A 20548-nucleotide genomic window follows, 5' to 3' on the forward strand; every position below is an offset into this window, starting at 1 on the left:
TATGGTAGGGCCGGAGGCGTACGGTTTGACCCTCTGGGGTTTTGATATGATGTTGTATTAATGTTGTCTCACCTGGCTTTTCTGAAAATAACCTGGTATGCTGAGCCAGGAGGCCATTTAGCTGTCTTTGTTTTTTTTTTTATATTAGGATTGATCTGGGGACGTTCCGAGGGTGTCTCTGGGTTAGTGGGACATAACTCAATATCTAAGGGTTTATCGGGGTTACCATAAAACCAGTCGCTACAGGGGGCAAGGGAATAGTGGGTTCTTCCCATTTCTTTAGCAAGTTGATATGATAAATCTGTACTCTTTTCGGATTCTGAGATAATTCTACGAGATAGGTAACAGGGGAGACTGGTTTTACAACTTTATATGGGCCTTGCCATTTGGCTAATAACTTGTTGTCGGAACTTGGATGTAATATGAGGACTTTATTTGTTGGGTTGGAGTTGTCTTGCTTTTGCTCCCTGATTGTAATAATTCTTTTTTTCCCTGGGCCCTTTCCATGTGGTTGCGGACATCTTCCCAAACCGTCTGCAGTTGGGACTTGAGTTCTTGGATGTACTATAATAAGGGTTTTTCCCCCTCTTCTTCTTCTTCCCATGTCTCGGCCGCCATATCTAATAAACTGCGAGGCTGTCGCCCAAAGACCAACTCAAAAGGACTATGTCCTGTGGAGGCTTGTTCGTGGGACCTTATTGCATAGAGGACCAGTGGGAGTTTCCTATCGCAGTCCCGCCCTGATTCTGAGACTTTTTTTTCAACAATGATTTTATGGTACAATTATACCTTTTGACGAGGCTGTTGGTTTGTGGATGGTATACCGACGTTTTAAGTTGTTTGACTCCCAATGTTTTACAGATGTGTGCTATTAAGGCTAACATGAATGGAGTACCCTGATCAGTTAGAATTTCGCTAGGAAAACTGACTCAGGAAAAGAAGCCAATCATGGCCTGGGCTACATTCCCAGTCGTCATACTGGTAAGAGGTATGGCTTCTGGATATCTGGTGGCGTTATTGACAAGGACTAGTATGTAGGTATGCCCTTTTGTGGATGGAAGGAGGGGGCCTATCAAATCCATTCCAACTCTCGAGAAGGGGATGTCTATTATAGGCAGGGGTTGTAAGGGTACTCTCCTCTGGGGTCCAGGGTCTACTAATTGGCATTTGGGACACTGTGTACAAAACCGTCGGATGTGGGCATAAACTCCCGGCCAATAAAACCGATATAACAAGTACTCCTCGGTTTTCTCTCTACCATAATGCCCCCCCCCCAGGTTGATTGTGAGCAAGGTAGAGCACCTGTGTTCGGTAGGGCTCTGGTACTACTAATTGTCTCTTTTCATGATTGTCATGTTTGGTGATTCGGTATAGGAGGTTTTTGCATATAAGGAAATAAGGACCCACCTCGCCTGTAATTTCTGTCTTGGCTCCTCTCCAGGCATGTTGAAGGGACTTCCCGTTGACTGCTATGGAAGGAGGGTAAGGGGGACGGGGTAGTGCTCAATACCTTCTTTGAGTCCTCTTCCTTCCCCTGTGAACAATATAGTTGTTTCTCACGCCTCTTTTCCCGTTTAGTAGGTCTATAACGGAGGTGTCCACTCTCTATCGGGATGTCAGAAAAGGGAGCCTCTGCCCACCAAGACTCTAATTGGATTCCCGCTTTTACCTTCTGTAATAGTTTAGGAAAATGTATGAAATCCGTACCTAAGATACACTCTTTGACCAGGCAGTCCATGATCCTCATTGGGACCTCAGCCTGTTTTCCTTCCCACTCGAGAAGAACTGAGGTCAGGGGGTACTCCCTCTTGTCTCCGTGGATACAGCGTATGGAAACCCATTGTTGGGGCCGGTATTCCAGTAGTTCAACCAAAACAGTTCTAAGGACTGACTGACTACATCCCGAGTCTACTAGGGCCTTAATGGTTTTGCCGTTGACCCATATCTCCTGCATATATCTAGGGTTACCCTTCCCGGTACATAGGACTTGTCCCCAAGTTATCCCGATCTCCATAGGTTCTGTCTTGTCCTCCTTGCGAGGGCATGCCCGTGCTATATGTCCCCATTCGCCACACCTGTAGCATTGGGGTTGTTGCATAGGAGGTTTTTCGCCTGCTCTGGGAAATGAGGCGTCTTCAATAACCTTCCGGAAAAGAGGTTGAGCAGTTGCTGTTTGAGGTCGGGTAGAAGGGCTTGTCATTTTGGAGGGCCCACTCTTAAACTCAGTTGATCGATGGTAGGTGCCGGCCGGGTCAATTGCCATGGCGGTGTCGACTTTAGGGTGCTGTTGGATCCAACTACGTGTGAGAGGGGGAAGGGATTCCAAATACTGTTCCAGAAGGACCGCTATGATGACGTCTTCTCTACCCGTTCATATGGGCCCTAGCCATTTAAGGCCTAGGTCTTGTACCCTATAATATAATGTCCTGGGGTCTTCGGTAGGGGCCCACTTTACCTTACGGAACCTTAGGCGGTAGAACTCCGTGTCGTGTCCCACACGTTCCAGGATATTCTTCTTGATTTCGGTGTATGCAGTGGTCCCAGCCAGGTTGGCTGCCTGATATGCAGTTTGTAATATGCCTGTTAATAAGGGGGCTACATACTGACCCCATCGCTCTTAGGGCCATTGGGCAGAGGAAGCCACCCTTTCAAAGTTTGTAAAGAACGCATCAGGGTCCTCCCCCTCTTTAAACTTTTGGAGGACCGAACTCGGTACGTTGGGGTGAACCTTACTGGCGGCAATGGTGTCCGTTAATTTTTGTAGGGCTGTCTCGTGCACAGCTGATTATTTGCCATAATGGTGGCCTGGCTTTTTAGTGCACTCTGAAGCGGGCCTCTCTATCCTCCTTGGCTTCCATTTGTTGTGCCTCCCATACCATTTTATTTTGGCCTTCGGCGAGTTGTTGGATCATATCCTCTATGGTGGGCTTCACTTCCGTGATGTTCTGGATGGACTGTCCTTCCGTCCTCTATCACTATTTCCAATCCCACTTCTGACACCACTGTGGCAGTGGGTATAGCGATAGGGATTAATGAGACACTCAGGTGGGTGTTGAATATAAGTGATTTTATTTTAGAGTACAGGTGCCCTCGTAACAGTCACTGTCTTATATCTTTATGTGTTGGTGATCTCCTTTGTTCTCTTCTTTTCAGGGTTCCCGTAGTGAAAAAGTATTTTTGACGAAACATGTGTCGGCTGTGTTCTCATTTGAAGGATGCATTTCGCATATGGAGTACCTGTGGTTTATATCGGAGTTATACAAAAACCAACAAATTAAAACCTTCTTGATGAAATACACTGCTGTGCCATACGTTTCTTTACAACTATACAAAGGACTTACCTGATGGACTTTTTGGTGCTGTGCCATGATACATCATGTTATGTCCTCCGATATCCCATCATGCTTAGCAAGAGGCAGTTACCTCAGTTCTTTTTATAGGCTTTACTAGCTGAGATGAAGAAGTCTGTGAATTATTATTATTATTATGTCTATTCCACTGGGGAGGAGGGAGGGTTGCTTATGACTGTCATGGAAATACCCCTACGAGAGAACTGGAGTTACAGGTAAGGAACTATTCCTTCTCCCGTAGGGGATGTCCATGTATAGTCATAAGCACTGAAAAGATTAGCAAGCCCATCCCCCTGAGAGCAGTGGAATAGACAGAACAATAGAGTTATATTTATTCATGCAAAGACATTTCTAAGAGAAGCCTGTCCTACTTGAGCATCTGTCGTAGCATCAGAATCAAGACAGTAGTGCTTAGTAAAGGTGTGGACAGACCTCCGTGTAGCAGATTTGCAAATATCTGCTAAAGGAATGTTTGTCATCAATGCAGTCGTGGCTGCCTTGCCCCTAGTAGAATGTGCTTTAGGTCTGCCATCAAGGGACTTATTGGCCAGCTGGTAACAGAGCAAAATGCACGAAACAATCCACCTGGACAGAGATTGCTTGGAGGTGGCGAGGCCTGTTCGAACTAGACCATAGCTAATGAACAGCTGTTGTGACTTGCGAAAAGATTTAGGGGGTCATTAAGACCCTGGCGGTAGGTGGTAATGTGGCAGTAGTACCGACAACAGGCTGGCGGTACATACCAACACATTATGACATTGGCGGGTTGCCTGCAGCCAACCCGCCAATTTACCATTCCTACTGGCATGGCAGTAGCAGCCACCAGGCCGGAGATAACAATCTCCAGCCCGCCGGCCACTATTGTACCACCGGTGGCATTTTGAGCCTGCCTACCGCCATGGTTCACGAAAACCATGGCTGTAGGTCGTACCAGTGACAGGGAATTCCTTCCCTGTCATTGGTAAGATGCTCACCCCCCCAAACACTCCCCAGATTCCCCCCACCCCTCCTCCATCCATGCTCCCCCTTCCGATCCCACATCCCCCCATACACACACACACACACACACTCGCAGACACACACAACGCACACAACCACTCACTCACACTGGCGTACAGGCATTCATTCACTAATACATTCATTCATTCTCACACACATATCTCTACACACATTCACACTGACATACAAACACGCATTCCCATTTCCATTTGTACACGCATTCACACACATGCATATACCCATGCAAACACTACACACACAGATGCATTCACAGATACACTCACACATTCATGCACACAACTCCCCCACACACACAACACCCCCCACACCCCTCCCCTGCCGGAAGCCCAACTTACCTGCATCCAGATGGTCTTCTGGCAGGGAACGGGACGGGTGGTGGTACCGCCAGCAGAACACCGCCAGGCAGTATCATGTGTCATGATACGGCTTACGGCAGTCTACTGGCGTGGTGGTGCTGGTAGTAGCAGTGCCACCTTACCACGATCTGCCAGTATGGCCACGGCCGGATTTCCACCCTTCTTGTGGCGGAAGTCTGGCTGTGGTCATAATCTGGCAAATGGATGGTAGCTGCGGGGACGGTCTTTTAGCAGCCGTCACTGCGACGTTAGGCGGCTTATACCGCCAATGTCCTAATGTGGGCCTTAGTATTGTCTAGATAACATTTTAATACCCTCTTCACATCTAGAGAGTGAAGTGTTCTCTCTGCAGGAGTAGATGGGTTTTGAAAGAAAGTTGGTAAAGAGATAGTCTGGTTTATATGAAAGCCAGAGATAACTTTGGGTAGAAATTTTGGATGTGTTCTCATTACAACCTTGGAGGAATGGAAAACTCTGTATGGTTCCTAAGCGCAAAGGGCCTGGATCTCACTAACCCTGCAAGCTGAAGTAATTGCTACAAGAAAGGTAGTTTTCCAAGTGAGGTTTTGGAGAGGGGCCTTGTGTATGGGCTCAAAAGGATGTTGCATTAGACGTGAAAGAACTATATTAGGCTCCCATGGTGGAGAAGGACGCCTAGAAGGAGGAAAAATCTTCTTTAACCCCTCTAGAAAGTCTTTAATGTCTGGGATTTCAAAGAAAGAGGTTTGTGAAGGACTTTTCCTGTATGCAGTAAGAGCTGCCAGGTGTACTTTGATGGATGAGAATTGCAAGCCAGATTTTGCTAGCTGCAATAGATATGGAAGAATAACATCTTCTCCGCATGTTGTTGGATCTATGTTCTTGTCCAAACATCAAATGCAGAATCATTTCCATTTTAAGGCATATGCTGATCTGGTAGAAGGTTGCTTTGCCTTTCTCTGAGGAAGGTTAAGGTGACCATACTGCACTAGCTCAGGAGCCATGCTGCCAAACTAAACGACGAGAAGTTAGGATGTCTCATCTGACCTCTAAATTTCGTGAGAAGGTCTGGCCTGCATGGCAGCCTGAGATGTGGACAGAGTTACTGGTGAAGAAGGTCCGGAAACCACCACTGCCATGGCCATTCCGGAGCGATGGGTATCATCCTGTTTTTGGAGTTAGACAGTTTGATCAGGACTGCCGGGATCAGGGGAAGTGGCGGAAAAGTGTAAAGAAATTTTCCTGACCCGTCTATCCATAGGGCATATCCCAATGTCCTTGGATGGTAATACCTGGAGGCAGAGTTTAGGCATTTTTTGTTTTCTGCTATTGCAAATAGATGCCCCATGTGGAGAAGATGTAGTGTACGATGTCGTTGTGTATTACCCATTTGTGGTTTTCATCTATCGTTCTGCTGAGAGCGTCTGCCTGAACATTCTCTGTGCCAGGGAGGTGAGTTGCTGTTATTGTTAAGTTCCTTGCCAGAAGCCAGTTCCAGATTGTTTGTGCCTCCAGAGATAGAGTTCTGGATCTGCTGCCACCCTGCTTGTTCAAGTAGTACATGGTGGCCGTAGTGTCTGTTTGAAGAAGCAGAGTATTCGTGGTGAATGCTGGAATGAAGGCTTTAAGTGCCAGATGGACAGCACATAGCTCTTGGAGATTGATGTGATACGATCTCTCCTTCTGAGACCAAGGGCCATATGTACGAACACATTTTCCCATTGACACAGAATGGGGAAAACCCTTTGCTACATCTGGCCCCAAGAGCCTTGAATCTGTAGATGATATATATGGGCACCCCACACGAGTAACAATGTATCTGTGACTATCGCCTGTGTGGGAACCTGTTGGTGGAATGGCATCCCTTTCAGAAGATTGTTCGGAGAACACCACCACTTGAGGGAGCGCATTGCATCTGGAGAGAGAGTAATCCTGCCCTCCCATTTGTCCATCAGCTGATTCCATTAATTTTCCAGCCACTCCTGCAAGGGCCTCATGTGGAGGCGAGCATTGGGAGTGAGGTAGATCCAAGATCCAAGATGCCATAAATCCTAGGAGAGATGAGACTACTCTTACAGTTGAATGAGGCGCTCTCTTGAGAGCTTGACATTTCCGAAGGATCAATGAACGTCGCTCCTCCAAAGGAAACACCTTTGCTTGAATGGTGTTGATGGTGGCACCTAAGTATTGCAACCTCTGGACAGGTTATAGCGTTGACTTGGTGAGGTTCACCTGAAGGCCCAACTGTTGAAGAAGTTGGTAAGTCCAATGGAAATGCAGTTGGGTCTCTTGAGATGTGGATGCCTTTATGAGACAATCGCCTAGATAGGGATAGATGAAGATTCAGTGTTTTCTTAGATGGGCTGCCACCACTGCCATGCATTTGGAGAATGTTCTGGGTGCTGGCTTGAGGCCTAAAGGGAGCACTGCAAATTGGTAATTGGAACTTTTGATGCTTTCTGGAAATGGGAATGTGGAAGTAAGCATCGTGAAGATATATGGAACAGTGCCAATCTCCCTGATGAAGCTGAGGGTATATCTGATGCAAAGAAAGCATTCTGAACTTCTTCTTTTGAATCCATTTTTGGGCTATTCTTAGATCGAGAACGGGTCTGAATTTGTGCTTGTCCTTCTTTGGCTCTAGGAAATACATTGAGTAAATCCCTTTTCCACGTTGATCTGTGGGAACTGGTTCTATTGCCTTCTTTTGTAATAGGGTTTTGACCTCTTCCCTGAGAGCATCAAGATGGGATCTGGAGGGCTTTGGTGGAATAGGATTGGTATACCTGAGACAATAGCCATTTTGCACAATATTCAAAACCCAGGCGTCTGATGTTATGCATTGTCACTCTTCCAGATAATGCGAAATACTTCCCCCTAACGGAGTGGGTAACGGAAGAGGGGGAAGTAAGGGTTCAGGGTTTAGACGCAAATGTTTGACGTCTTCCTTGAGCGGTTTGTGGAGTGGATCGACCTAGCAACTGTTTGCGTTGTTCGATATGGTCTCTGGTGTTGTTACTGCTGAGATCTAGGTAGCACCCATTGCAGAGTTTGAATTCTCTGTGAGAAAAACCTGCGGTGGTACGGATGGAAAGACTTCTGCTGCTCTCTAGGTTTTTCAATGCCTACAGCCTTAAGAGTGTCTAGTTCTGATTTCATTCTAGGCATCTCATCATCCGCGTGAGACCCAAACAGAGTAGAACCTGTAAATAGAAGGTTCTGTACTCTTTGCTGTGCTTCTGGTTTGAGAGAAGTAAGATATAGCCATGAATGCCTTCTCAGGGATATTCCATGACAATATCCATGCGCAGCTAAAATAGAAAAATCTGCTGCTGTGCTTTTGATCTGGTTAGAAACCAAAGCACCTTCGTTAATGATTTCAAGGAAATCTTCTTTCTTATCTTTGGGAAGATGATCTTCATGGAAATGGCCAATGTTGAAAAAACTTTGCGGCCTGCTGCGTCTAGCTTTTTGCTCTCCTTGTCTGGCCGAGAGGAGGATGAAGGAGAAGACCAATGTAATTACTTGGCAGCGACAATAACCACTGAATCTGGTGGCAGGCCTGCCCTTAGAAATAAAGGATCCTGTTTCTAAAGGACCATATTTCTTCAGGAGCCGAGAAAGCGCGGTTTTGGCTGCGGCTGGTGTCAAGAATAAGTCTCTGGCCGTTTCTAGAAGACCTGGGACCAGCGGAAGCAAGGGTCATGCAGAAGACCACTGGTGTAAGGTTTAGAAGATAACTGATGTTGTCAGTGTAGGTACTGTCATAGGGATGTTACGTTTAGTAGTACCTCGGACAAGGACTTCCTGAAAGGTGTTTACGTCATCAATCAGAGAGATTCATAGTGAAGGAGAGTCAAACAGAGTTGGAGAATAGTCTCTGGTAAACGATGAGGAATGCCGACGATGGGAGCGAGATGCTGATCTATTGTCAGACTCATGACGGTGGTGGTGTCTACATCTAGAAGAGCATCTAGAAGATTGATGATGCAAATGTCTTGAGGATCCTACAGGACTCGTAGGAGCTGGTTCAGAAGGCGGTATCAGAGGAGGTGCCACAGGAGCAAGAGGAGCTGGTGGAGGTGGAGAAAGCAGTGAAGGCATTGTCGTATGTGGAGGAGGAGATGGCTAAGGAGAAGTTGGTAATATCATGAGAGAGGATGAGGATTCAGATGTGGAGTAAGTCCTCCTCCTCTTCCTTGGTGACCTCCTTGACGTCGACAAACTCCTGGATGTCGATGTACGACGTCGACGTGTTCCTCTTGACGTCGATCCCTCATGACGTCGGGTGTCCCTCAATGTCGATCTTCCATGCCGTGTCGACGGCGACCTCGACAGAGAGGTACAGCTTGCTGTCGGATGTCCATGTCGTCTCAACAGCATGTAAACTCTTTATGTCGAAGAGTGACGAGATGCCGAGCAGTGTTGCTTCCTCGCTATCGAGCTTGACCAGAGCTGCGCTTCTGAGATGTTGTGCCTGCAATGGTCGACAAAGTGAGAGCCCTGGTGGAAGACTGACCTTCCCCTCGCTTTAAGTTCCTACCTGTAGTCTGCTTTCTTTGTCTGCTGTCCTCTGCGGCCTGGAAGCAAATTTTCTCTCTGTCACGGAAGGTGTGCCTGGAGATGTTTTTACATATCTCACAGGCATCAGGTACATGTGAAGCTGGAAGGCAGATAATACAGACCTTGTGTGGGTCTGTTTTGGCCTTCTTTCTGCCACAGCAAGGACACTTGTCAAAAAGTGATGGCATTTTGGATGGAAAAATGCCCTGAAGTTCTGTCAGAATTTTACAAAAAATGACAGAAAGTACTCAAGCAAGATGAAAAACATTGAGTAAAGGTATAATCAAAATGATTTCATCAGAAATGTTTGTGAAAAAAAACATAAATAGGTGGAGCTCAATGCTTTAGGGTCCTGTCAGCAGGAGCTGGAAAAAAGAACTGAGGTAACTGCCTCTTGCTCAGCATGATGGGATATGGGAGGACCATCTGCTCTTAAAGACACAGCTTTATTTGGAATCTGTATAATGGTAGCCTATGGGCTACACTGCCCTGTATTCCGTCATCCTTATGTAACATTGCAAAGTGGTTTGTGAAAGTATTTTTCTGCGAAATCTTTAAAATACACATGCATTTGAATGCATATCTACCTTACAGTATCCTTTTTTCAACCAAGTAGGATGAAGAATTTTGGCCTTTGTAGCCTCTCCTTTAGGCTGCAAAATGACATTCTTAAGTGACTTTGCAGGCCTTCCTGAAGAAAGACGAACATCAAAACTTAAGAAAACATTTTCAGAAAGATGTTCCGGTGTCCCCACAGGCGGGCAAAACTATTCAGCGCTTATGACTATACATAGAAATCCCCTACGAGAGAAGTGTCTTTATTAAAAGCTTATTAATATTAATTGAAGTATCTGTATTAAGAAAATGTAGCAGAGTGCTATATTAATGATTTTCTATTAGGTGTTTGCTTTTTTAATTGTAGGCCTTAAGTTGGTGAGGTTTTGGCATAGTTTGCATAGCCTCATGTTAAGCTGCACTATTCAAATAAGGTTGTGGGGATGTATAACTAGAGAAATTAATTCATGTATTGTTTTTCACTGAATTGTCCAAACGTTAACAGATGTCTTTACCTTTTTCATGAGAACTGCTTGCTAGAATGTCTCGTACTGGTAGATGATACAATGTATAGTTTGATGCATGAGACAGCGATGTTCCCAGGAGCTAACAATGGATGCACTGACTGGAGTATGGATGGATACAAAAATGTTACCCGACGAGCCTGACAGTGGGAACAGGTGAAGAGAAGCCAATCATTGACATGTGAAAGACAGTTTAGTTATATCTTAGATTTAGAAATGAATCATTGGACTAATTGTATATGTACGATTCGTTGACCAGTGGCAATGTGGGAAGTTCTTTAGACGATTTTAACTTAGCCCGACTGCACACAGAGAGGTGTACTCATACCTATTTCGATTTTCCTCCAGAGAGGATCCTATCTTTAACATTATTGCTTAAACTTGTGATACTGAATGCTCATACTTTAGATATTGCTTTCTAATTGTTCGGATAGCTTAGAGTCCCGGGTTCTGAACCATCCCCTTTCATGGACCACTGCTGATGCTGATCGAACTGATATCCAACTGACAAACAGAATCGCGGCTTGCTGATCCATATGAGGAGAGGTATAACAAAATGCTATTGTTCTTGATGTAAGTTGTCTTTTGTTTCTAGGTACCAACTGCTATTTTGATTAAGCCATAGGTAGATGTTTTCCAAGTTTATGTTGACTAAATTGTTTTGCATGAATCCCAAACATGCTATTCTATTCAGAAGGTTAGTAAGGGAAGTCCTTGTATGTTAACAGGTTGCTATTAATAACAATTGATGTTGCTTAGTTGCTGAACCTGGATGTATGCTGTTTCTATTGCACAGTTATTCTTACTGTTAACTTGTACTGTGACTCTCGAATGTTTAGTGATAAATGATCTAATTAAATTGAGATTCTTTAGAAGGTTTGGTCAACCAGTGTTGTTTTTGTATGCTTACCAGATGGTTTTAAGACTAATTTACATGACAATAGCATTATTAATATAGGGAAATAAACATTCTAACTTTACATAAAGGTGTGGTTATTTGTGACCTAATAGGTCATGGTGCATGAAGATTACTGACTCCAAAAGTTCCTAATGTTGTTTATTGATATTATTGATGAAAGGTGTGGTCTTTGGGATTTATGGTGGGAATCATTCTAAGAGGAGAAAAAAGGTTCATCGAACCTCCAACGTGTCCCCTTATAAATTAACAATAAAAGACCAAATAAAGACAGATGCTCTAACAAAGACATGGTGGTAAAATTCTGGGGCATCCATATTTGGGCCATTTCAAGTGTAAATGTAAAATGGATTCAGACTAGTTTAATCTTTACAGTTAAGTACCTGCACTGCTCGTCCTTGAGTGTGGCTCTGTGCTGAGTGGGGTGGATTGGATTGGAGTGGGGTAAATTAGATGGATTGGATATGAGTGGGATAAAATGAATTGGGGTGGGATGGACTGGATTAGGTGGAGTAGATTGAACTGAGGTGGGGTGGACTGGACTGGGATAGATTGGTGTGGATTGAGAGGGGTAGCTTGAGTGGAGTGGGGCGGATTGGAGTACAGTGGGGTAGATTGGATTGGGGTAGGGTGAAATGGATTGGGGTGGATTAAATTGGGGTGGGATGAATTGGAGAGGGGTGGATTACACTGAGGTGGGGTAGACTGGATCAAAGTGAGGTGAATTGGATTGGGTGGGGTGGATTGGAATGCATGGAAGCAGGGTGGGCTGGTGTGGGGTGAATTGGAGTGGGGTGGATTGGAGTGAGGTGGATTGGGTTGCAGTGGAGTAGACTGGATTTGAATAAGGTGGACTGGATTGGAGTGAGGTGGACTGAATTGAGTGGAGGGGATTAGATGGGGTGGTTTTGGTTGGAGTGGGGTGGATTGGATGCAATAGGGTGGATTGGAGAGGGGTGGGGTGAACCGGATTGGGGTGGATTGGTTTGAGGTGCAGTGGATTTGAGTGGATTGCATAGAGGTGAATCGGATTGGAGTGGGATGGGTTGGGCTGGGGTGCATAGGAGTGGGGTAAAATGGAGTGTGGTGGACTGGAGTGAGGTAGATTGGGTTGCAGTGGGGTAGATTGGATTTAAGTGAGTTGGACTGGATTGGAGTGGGGTGTGCTGGGAGGGATGGATTGGATGGGGATGGATTGGGTGGGGTGAACTGGATTGGAGTGGATTGGTTTGGGGTGGATTGGAGTGGATTGCATTAAGGTGAATTGGATTGGAGTGGAGTGGATTTTTGGGAGTGGGGTGGATTTAATTGGGATGGAGTGGAGCGTATTTGAGTGGGGAGAATTTTGGTGGATTGGAGTGGGGAGCACTGGACTGGCTGGAGTGGATTAGATTGGAGTGGGTGGATTAAAGCTGATTGGATTGGAGTGCGGTCTGATGGATTAGACTGAAGTGGGGTGGAGGATTAAGGTGGCCTGGATTGAAGTGGGATAGACTGGAGTGGGGTGGGTGGATTAGGTTGGAGTAGGGTGTATTGGATTGGAATGGGGTGGAATGGATTTGAGTTGGTGGACTGGATTGGAGTATGGTGGATTGTACTGGACTATAATTTGGTTGATTGGAGTGGGGTGGATTGGGTTGGAATGGAGTGGGATAGGTTGGATTGAAATGGGTAGTTTGGATTGGGATGGGGTAGGTTGGACTGATGTGGGGTAGATTAGATTGGATTAGGATGGACTGGATTGGTGTGAGGTGGATTGGGTGGGGTGGATTAGATTGAGGTGGACTGGATTTGGTGGATTGGGTTGGGGTGAGGTGGACTGGAGTCAATTGGGTTGGGGTGGAATGGATTGTGGTAGAGTGGGGTGAAATGGAGTGGCGTGGATTGGAGGGGAGTGTTTTGGAGGGGAGTAGATTGGAGTGGAGTGGGGCACATTGGATTGCAGTGGGGTAGATTGGATTGGAGTCAGGTGGATTGATTGAGTGGGTAGATTGGGTGGAGTGGAGTGGGTGGGGTGGATTAAATTGAGGTAGATTGGATGGGGTGGATTAAATTGAGGTGGATTGGGTGGGGTGGATTGGGGTGCGGGGTGGACTGGATTGGGGTGGATTGGTGTGGGTGGATTGGGTTGGAGTGGATTCAATTGGAGTGGGGTGGATTTTTTAGAGTGGAGTGGGTTTGAGTGGGGAAGATTGAGGTGGATTGGAATGGAGTGGGGAGGATTGGCGTGGGTTGGATTGGATTGGTGTGGGGTGGGCTGGAGAGGGTTGAATTGGTGTTGGGTGGATAGGATCGGAGTGGGGTGGGGTGGATTAAAGTGAATCGGTATGGATTGGAATGTAGTGGGGTGTGGTGGATTAGACTGAAGTGGAGTGGATTAAGATGGATTGGATTGGGTAGGAGTGTGATGGATTGGAGTAGGGTGGTGGAGGTGGACTGGACTGGAGTGGGGTGGATTAGGTTGCAGTGGATTAGATTGGAGTGAGGTGAATTGTATTGTAATAGGGCGGAATGGATTTGAGTGGGTGGACTGGAGTATGGTTGACTGGGTTAAAGTGAGGTGGATTGTATTGTACTATAATGTAGTGGATAGGAGTTAAGTGGATTGGGTTGGAATGGAATGGAGTGGTATGGGTTGGATTGAAATGGGTAGGTTGGATTGGGGCGGGGTGGGATAGATTAAGTGGGGTGGATTAGACTGGATTGAGATGGTGGATTGGGTAGTTGGATTAGATTGGTGTGGATTGGATGGGGTGGCATGGATTGGATTGGGGTGAGGTGGACTGGAGTCAGGTGGATTGGATTGGAGTGGGATGAACTGGATTGCGGTGGATTGCGGTGGAGTGGAGTGGAGTGACTTGGAGTGGGGTGAAAGAGAGGGGTGGATTGGATTGGAGTGGCTTGGAGTGAGTGGGGTGGGATGGATTTGAGAGGGCGGATTGGGTTGCATTGGGGTAGACTGGAGTGGAGTGAGGTGGAGTGGATTGGAGTGAGGTGAATTGGATTGAGTAGGTGGATTGGTTGGAGTGGATTAGGTTGAGGTGGATTGGATGGGGTGGGTTGAATTAAATTGGGGTGGATTGGATTAGGGTGGGGTGGATTGGAGTGGGGTGGAATGGGGTGGGGTGGATTGGAGTGGGGTGGAATAGGGTGGGGTGGATTGGAGTAGGGTGGATTGGAGAGGTGTAGAGTGGATTGGAGTGGGGTGGGTGGTGTGGATTGGAGTGAGGCTGACTGGGTTGCAGTGGGGTAGATTGGATTTGAGTGAGGTGGATTGGATGGGGAAGATTGGATTGGAAGGGATGGGGTGGACTGGAGTGAGGTGGAATAGACTGGGGTGAGGGGGACTCGAGTAGTGTGAGGTGGATAAGAGTGGGGTGGGTTGGTTTGGATTGGGGTGGGTTGGACTGAATTGGGGTGAGGTGGATTGAGGTGAATTGGATTAGGGTTGGGTGTGGTGGATTGGAGTTGACTAGACTGTATTGAGGTGGGTTGGAGTGGGATGGATTGGATTGGACTTAAGTGGGGTGCATTTTTTGGAGAGGTGTGGAGTGGGTTTAGTGAGGTGGACTGTTGTTGATTAGATGGAAGTAGGGAGGATTGGACTGGAGTGATTGGATTGGATTAATGTGGTTTGGTTTGGATTGTAGTGGCGTGCAATGGTGTTAATTGAGTTGGTGTGGAGTGAATTAGATTGGAGTGGGGTTGATTGGACTGGGGTGCACTAAGGTGGTTTGGAATGGAGTTGATTGGATTGTGTGGGGTGGAATAAAGTGGACCGGATTGGATTGGAGTGGGTGGATTGTATTGGAATGGGAATTTGAGAGGGTGGACTGGAGTACAGTGGATTGGACTGGAGTAGGGTGGATTGCCTTGGACTGAAATGTGGTGGATTGGGGGGAGTGGATTGGGTTGGAGTGTGGTGGTGTGGTGTCTACTGGACTGGGGTGAGGTGGATGCATTGGGGTAGATTAGGTTGGGCTGGAATGGACTCGGGTAGATTGGATTGGAGTGGGTGAATTCAGATGGTGTGTTTTGGATTGGGGTGAGGTGGATTGGATTGGATTGGAGTGGGGTTGATTTACCTGGGCTTGACTAGAGTGGGTGGATTGTATGGAGTGTGATTGACTGGACTGTAGTGGGGTGGATTGTGTGGGGTGAGGTGGATTGGACTAGTTAGGAGGGGGCGACTGGAATAGGGTGGATTGGATTGGAGTGTGGGTTGGGAGGATTGGAGTGTGGGTTGGGAGGATTGGAGTGTGGTGGATTGGAGTGGATTGGATTGGGATGAATGGTTTGGATTGGAGTGGTGTGGATTGGAGTTGGGTCAGTTGGTGTGGGGTGTGTTGGCGTGGACTGGTATAGGGTGAATTGGATGGAGGTATATTGAAGTGTGCTGCACGATTATGTGTAAAAGCATAATTTTGGAAATTACACATAAGAAACAATGCTGCTTTGGAATATTTAGAAGAAGATAATCGTCATCTTTTGATAAGAGCGCCCACGACCAAAAACAAAACAAAACACGAGTGCAAAGGCAACAAATGCTCTAGTGCATCTTATCTCTCAGGCTCGACCCTGAAAGGGGGGGTCGACAGCAGTGGCGGTCGGCAGCTTTAGGAGGGAGGGTGGCGGCGGGAAGCACACACACACACACTCATTCTTTCACACACAGACATGCACGCACACACGCACATCCATTAACAACACTCATACCATTCAAACATGCACGCACGCACCAAACATTCATTTTAAAACATCACACACACTCATTCTTTCACACACACACGCATGCACGCACGCACATCCATTAACAACACTCATAACACTCAAACATGCACGCGTGCACCAAACATTCAATTTAAAACATCGCAAATATACACACACACTTACCTTCAGCCTCCAGGTCCCAAGAGGGTTGGGACTGCTGCCTTCCCTCACTGGCTGACCTTAAGTCAGCCAATGAGGGAAGGCAGCAGTCCCAGCCTTGTCACAGAGTGGGATTGGGTCAGTGAGAATGATGACCCCACCCCACTCTGTGACAAAGTGTCACTGATTGACACTCGCCCTGGATGCTTCAGGGCTTAAACCTGAAGCGCCCAGGGCGAGTGTCAATGGGTGACGCTTTCCTCGTCACCCAGGGTAGGGCCTCGAGGCACCTTTGCAAAGTTCAGCTCAGGCAGCCAGGAGTCTGCGCAAATCGCGCATTGCTCACTCCTGGCTGTCTGAGCTGAAAATGAAGAATGTCTGTCAGGCTGGCCTTTGTTCAGCCTGACAGACACTCTTCATGAGGGGCAAAAGTTGGGGGTGTGTGGCCCCTCCGCCCTAAAGGACGGGCCACCACTGGTCGTCAGTAATATAAGCAACCCTCTGGTTAACTGCGTATGAAATCTTGTGCTGCAAGGACTTCAAAGCAGGTCTTTATGCAAATGAAGTGGGTGTTAGTGCCCTTCTTAGCTGCACCGGGTAGCATGGTGTGACCTACGTTTTCAAACAAAATGGGAGCCAAAATTGTTAATAGGTTGCACCGTATGACAGCCCAGTGAAATCAGCTACAGGAGAACAAGCTGTACCTCAAGCTCACTAGCAGCACCTGCCACTGCCAGACATCCGCGGATGTGGCCTGCCGCCACCAGCGCCATATTGTCAGGCAAAGCCTCCATGGAGACATCTTCCTTGCATCATTTCCATCGGCCTCACATTCTGATGTGAGGTGTTTCTGGTTGCAAGGCGCTGATGGAAACACTGCCATTATATGGCAAGGCAGCTGTGAGGTAAGGAGCTCTGCAAGTGAGCGACCATGTTCCTGTTACACCCCCTTCATTTTCTTATTTTAATAATGCCATTGTTTTACACACCCCTTTCCCCTCACATACCTGAAATGGAAATCCAACCACAAGTTGAGGTAATCACTACTCGTCTATGAACAATCAACTATAAAATATAATCCTCATGAGTTACCTTGATTCTCCCTTTCTTGAGCCTTGGCTGAAAGAGCTTGTGTGGTGTTGTCAATTCCATACTTAATGATATTGATGGTCTGGGTTATTTCCCTCATTTTTGCTTTTCGATCAATCAAAATTGCCTTATTTTCCTTAAATATGCGGTTGATTTCACTTCCTCTCTCATTTTTGAACTCTTCAAAAGCTGCCATCTTTGGAGGTGGAGAGCTGCAGCAGAAATAAACAACATTAGAAAAGGCAGCAGGTCCGAGGAAATAACAATTATCTAGAAAACCCTCTCGCCATTTGTATAAGAGGTGATTCATTGTAGAATGGGAACTGACAATGTCCATAACAAAATAGATTTATGTTTATCGATCCAGAGTGTTGGGTATGCAGTACAAGTGTCTGTTGTCTGCAGATATGGTTGTTGGTATTCAAGAAAAATAGCTTTATTTTTAGAGACTAAGATTGCAGTGGCAAGGCATGACAATCTTGTATGGCTCAGCGTAGAGGGTGAAAAGCACATTATTTCTAGTCATTGACCTGAGGCCTATGGGTACATGCTACCACTGCTACACTATCTTTATTTAATTGGAAGAGTTTTGTGGGTGGATGGCACATTATCTCTATTACTATAAGGCAAGGCTATGGTTGCTGTTAGAAATGGGGTTTCTGGTTGGCTAGGATATGCCCCTCAGCTAGGCAGAAACCACCACTCTAGTAAGGGCAAGAAAGTTACACACCAAAGATAACCTGTGCTCACCCCTGGTAGCTTGACACAGAACAGTCTGGCTTATCCCAAGAAGTCATGTGTAAAGCGTCTGCGCAACACACATCAGCGACACAATGAATACACCACAAAAGAGACTCAACACAGGATTATATGAAAATAAATGAATGTATTGCATCTTATGCATAGATCAACACAGCACAGTTCATAAATTCTGCATATACTATTCCAACCTGAGTTCACACTCATTATCCTGACAATGCAAGGTAAAACAATGACAGACATTATTAAAACATTAAGGCAGGTACTAATCAAGCCTAATATTTGTCATAGTGTACACCACATAAGTCAACACGTTGCCCATAATATCACTCTACACATCAGCAGTAATCAGTCCCTTTAAATACAGAAATGCTTCTACCCCATTAGCAGGGTTACGGTAACCTTTGGGAATGGTGGTGTACTGGTTATCAGTCGACCTAGAGACACAGGCTGCAGGAGCTCCTGTGCACCTATTACAAGGGATGCGATGTGCTGAGGGATTTCCTCATGGGAATGCTTCCCTGGGGCTTCTGCCAAGGAATTGCTCAATAATGGTGATCTAAAGTCCAGCAGAACAGATATTACCAAAAAGTCATCAGGCACAGGGAGACTGTGATCCTATTATTCACTACACTGTAGTTTGCAACCCCATAGGTTATAGAAACACCTGCAACTACCGCAGGAGTTACAGTAATTCTGGCTGTTCTCGGGATGGGGCAAGTTACCATAGGTGGGTGGGAGACCTCCACTGAGGACTTCCTCCGTAATGACTAGATACCCCCAGGTCTTGCTCCAAGGAGGGGTGGGTGCGCAGATGCAGCCAAATTTTGGGGGACGGTACCTCACTGAGTCCACCCCCTGTGTGAAACAATGAATGGCGGCGGCTGAGAGAGGAGAGCCGCTGATGAGATTCATGCATGTAATCTTTCTCCCCTTGATTCAGTAGCACTGGTTCCAAATAGGGCCCCCACTGAGGGGAGTTTCTGCTGGCCAGCCCGTGGGGAAGATCGTTGCCGAGAGGGTGCCCCAGGGCAGCACTTTTTCTTCTCTCTCCCCTTGAGGCAGCATGGCGCCTGCAAGGTCTACTTGCCCTGTCACTGGCAACAGTGGGGGCCCTGCTGGGGGGGGGGGTATCGAACTGATAGTGCTACTGCTTCCTGGTAGCACAGGAGTGCCACAGGACAGCACTACTCTCCGCTCTTGTTTTTCGAGGCCCCCCTTCTCTAAAGGGGAAAAGAAAAAGAGGGGGACGCTTGTAAAAAGACCACACTCCTCTTCTTCTCTGGTGAGATCGGGAGCGCCTGTCGGGGAAGTGAGGACACTCCCCATACGTAATGCCCAGAAAACGCTGGAAAGTCAGAAAGCGAGCATCACGTGCAAAAGTGCCCCTGTTTCCGCTCTGGGCACAGTAAAGGCTCCACGAGAGCAAGGGCAGTGCTTCTGACACACTACCGGCTATGAGGCGCTTGCCATGCACTAGGGGAACAGTGAAAAGTGCTCACTACGTGCCAGCAGTTTCAGTAGTAAAACAGTTGCAAATAGCTCTGCTCCTACACATAGAGTCAGGGCGTGAAACAGCTCCCAGGAGGAATCTTTAGGGTCCCTGTGAATCCTCAATGAAGAGCTGTGGCCAACCAGCAAGGCCTTTGAGAGCACAGGCCCCAGGGTAGGGAACATAGACAGGCAGGCCAGCACACAGCACAAAGTAAAGGTACTAGACCCAGTAGCAGATCCTCCTGGCAGTACCCCTGGGCCTTGGGAGGGGGGTGCTGCAGTCAGCTGGCAGCAAGTCAGCAAACAGAAAGGCAATCCAAATGAGTCCCTTCTGCCACCCAGCAGACACCAGGCAGCAGGGCAACAAAAGAAGAGCAGTCCAACTGAGTCCCTTGCGCAGTCCACCAGTCCTTCTGGCAGAGTCTCAATCCCATTTCCAGAAGTGCTCTAAAAATCAGGGGCTACAGACCCTCTACTTATACTCCCAGTACCAAGGTTCTAGAGGGGTGAGAGAAGGTTCCGGCCAGATCTGACCTGTTCCAGGAATGTCCATTACCATCTACCCTGGATCCAGACATCAGTGGGGGGGTAAACGAGTCCTTTGTGTGGGTGCAGGACTCAGTCTATTCAGGTGTAAAGTGTGCCCTGCCTCCTTCTCTCCCAGCCCAGGAAGACCATCAGTACGCAGATGTAACCCTGTCATACCTAACCCTCCCTAGTGGATGGCTGTCTGGGGAGTATGCACTAACTGCCCTAGACGTGGATTGGAGCCATGCTGCAAAGCACCAGAGTTATGAGCACAGAGAAATGTCCACTTCCTAAAATTGGCATTTCTTAAATAGTAATGTAAAATCCACCTACACTAGTAAACATGATTTTCCACTACTATTCCAAACATACCACACATGCCCGCGGTACTCCTCATAGATCGGAAATTACCACTTAGACATATATAGGAGACATTTTAAGGCAGTTCTATGAGAGAAGCAGCACCCACAGAAGTGAGAAACTAAATTAACTGTTTGTCACCACTAGGACATGTAACCCAGAAAGACATATGTCCTACCTCTTAAA

The 20548-nt window shown here is 46.9% G+C and overlaps 1 protein-coding gene across 6 annotated transcripts in view; it reads right to left on the minus strand.

Moving 5' to 3' along the window:
* KIF9 (kinesin family member 9) overlaps positions 1–20548 on the minus strand; it is a 483408-nt gene that overhangs the window by 141661 nt on the left and 321199 nt on the right. For all 6 annotated transcript variants that reach the window (XM_069210940.1, XM_069210938.1, XM_069210939.1 and 3 more), the window contains one exon: positions 17225–17433. In XM_069210940.1, coding sequence (XP_069067041.1) covers positions 17225–17433 — 209 coding nt within the window. The remainder of the gene's footprint in view (positions 1–17224; positions 17434–20548) is intronic.

The sequence above is a fragment of the Pleurodeles waltl genome, chromosome 10 (assembly GCF_031143425.1).
Source record: "Pleurodeles waltl isolate 20211129_DDA chromosome 10, aPleWal1.hap1.20221129, whole genome shotgun sequence".
In the NCBI taxonomy this organism is placed as follows: Eukaryota; Metazoa; Chordata; class Amphibia; order Caudata; family Salamandridae; genus Pleurodeles; species Pleurodeles waltl.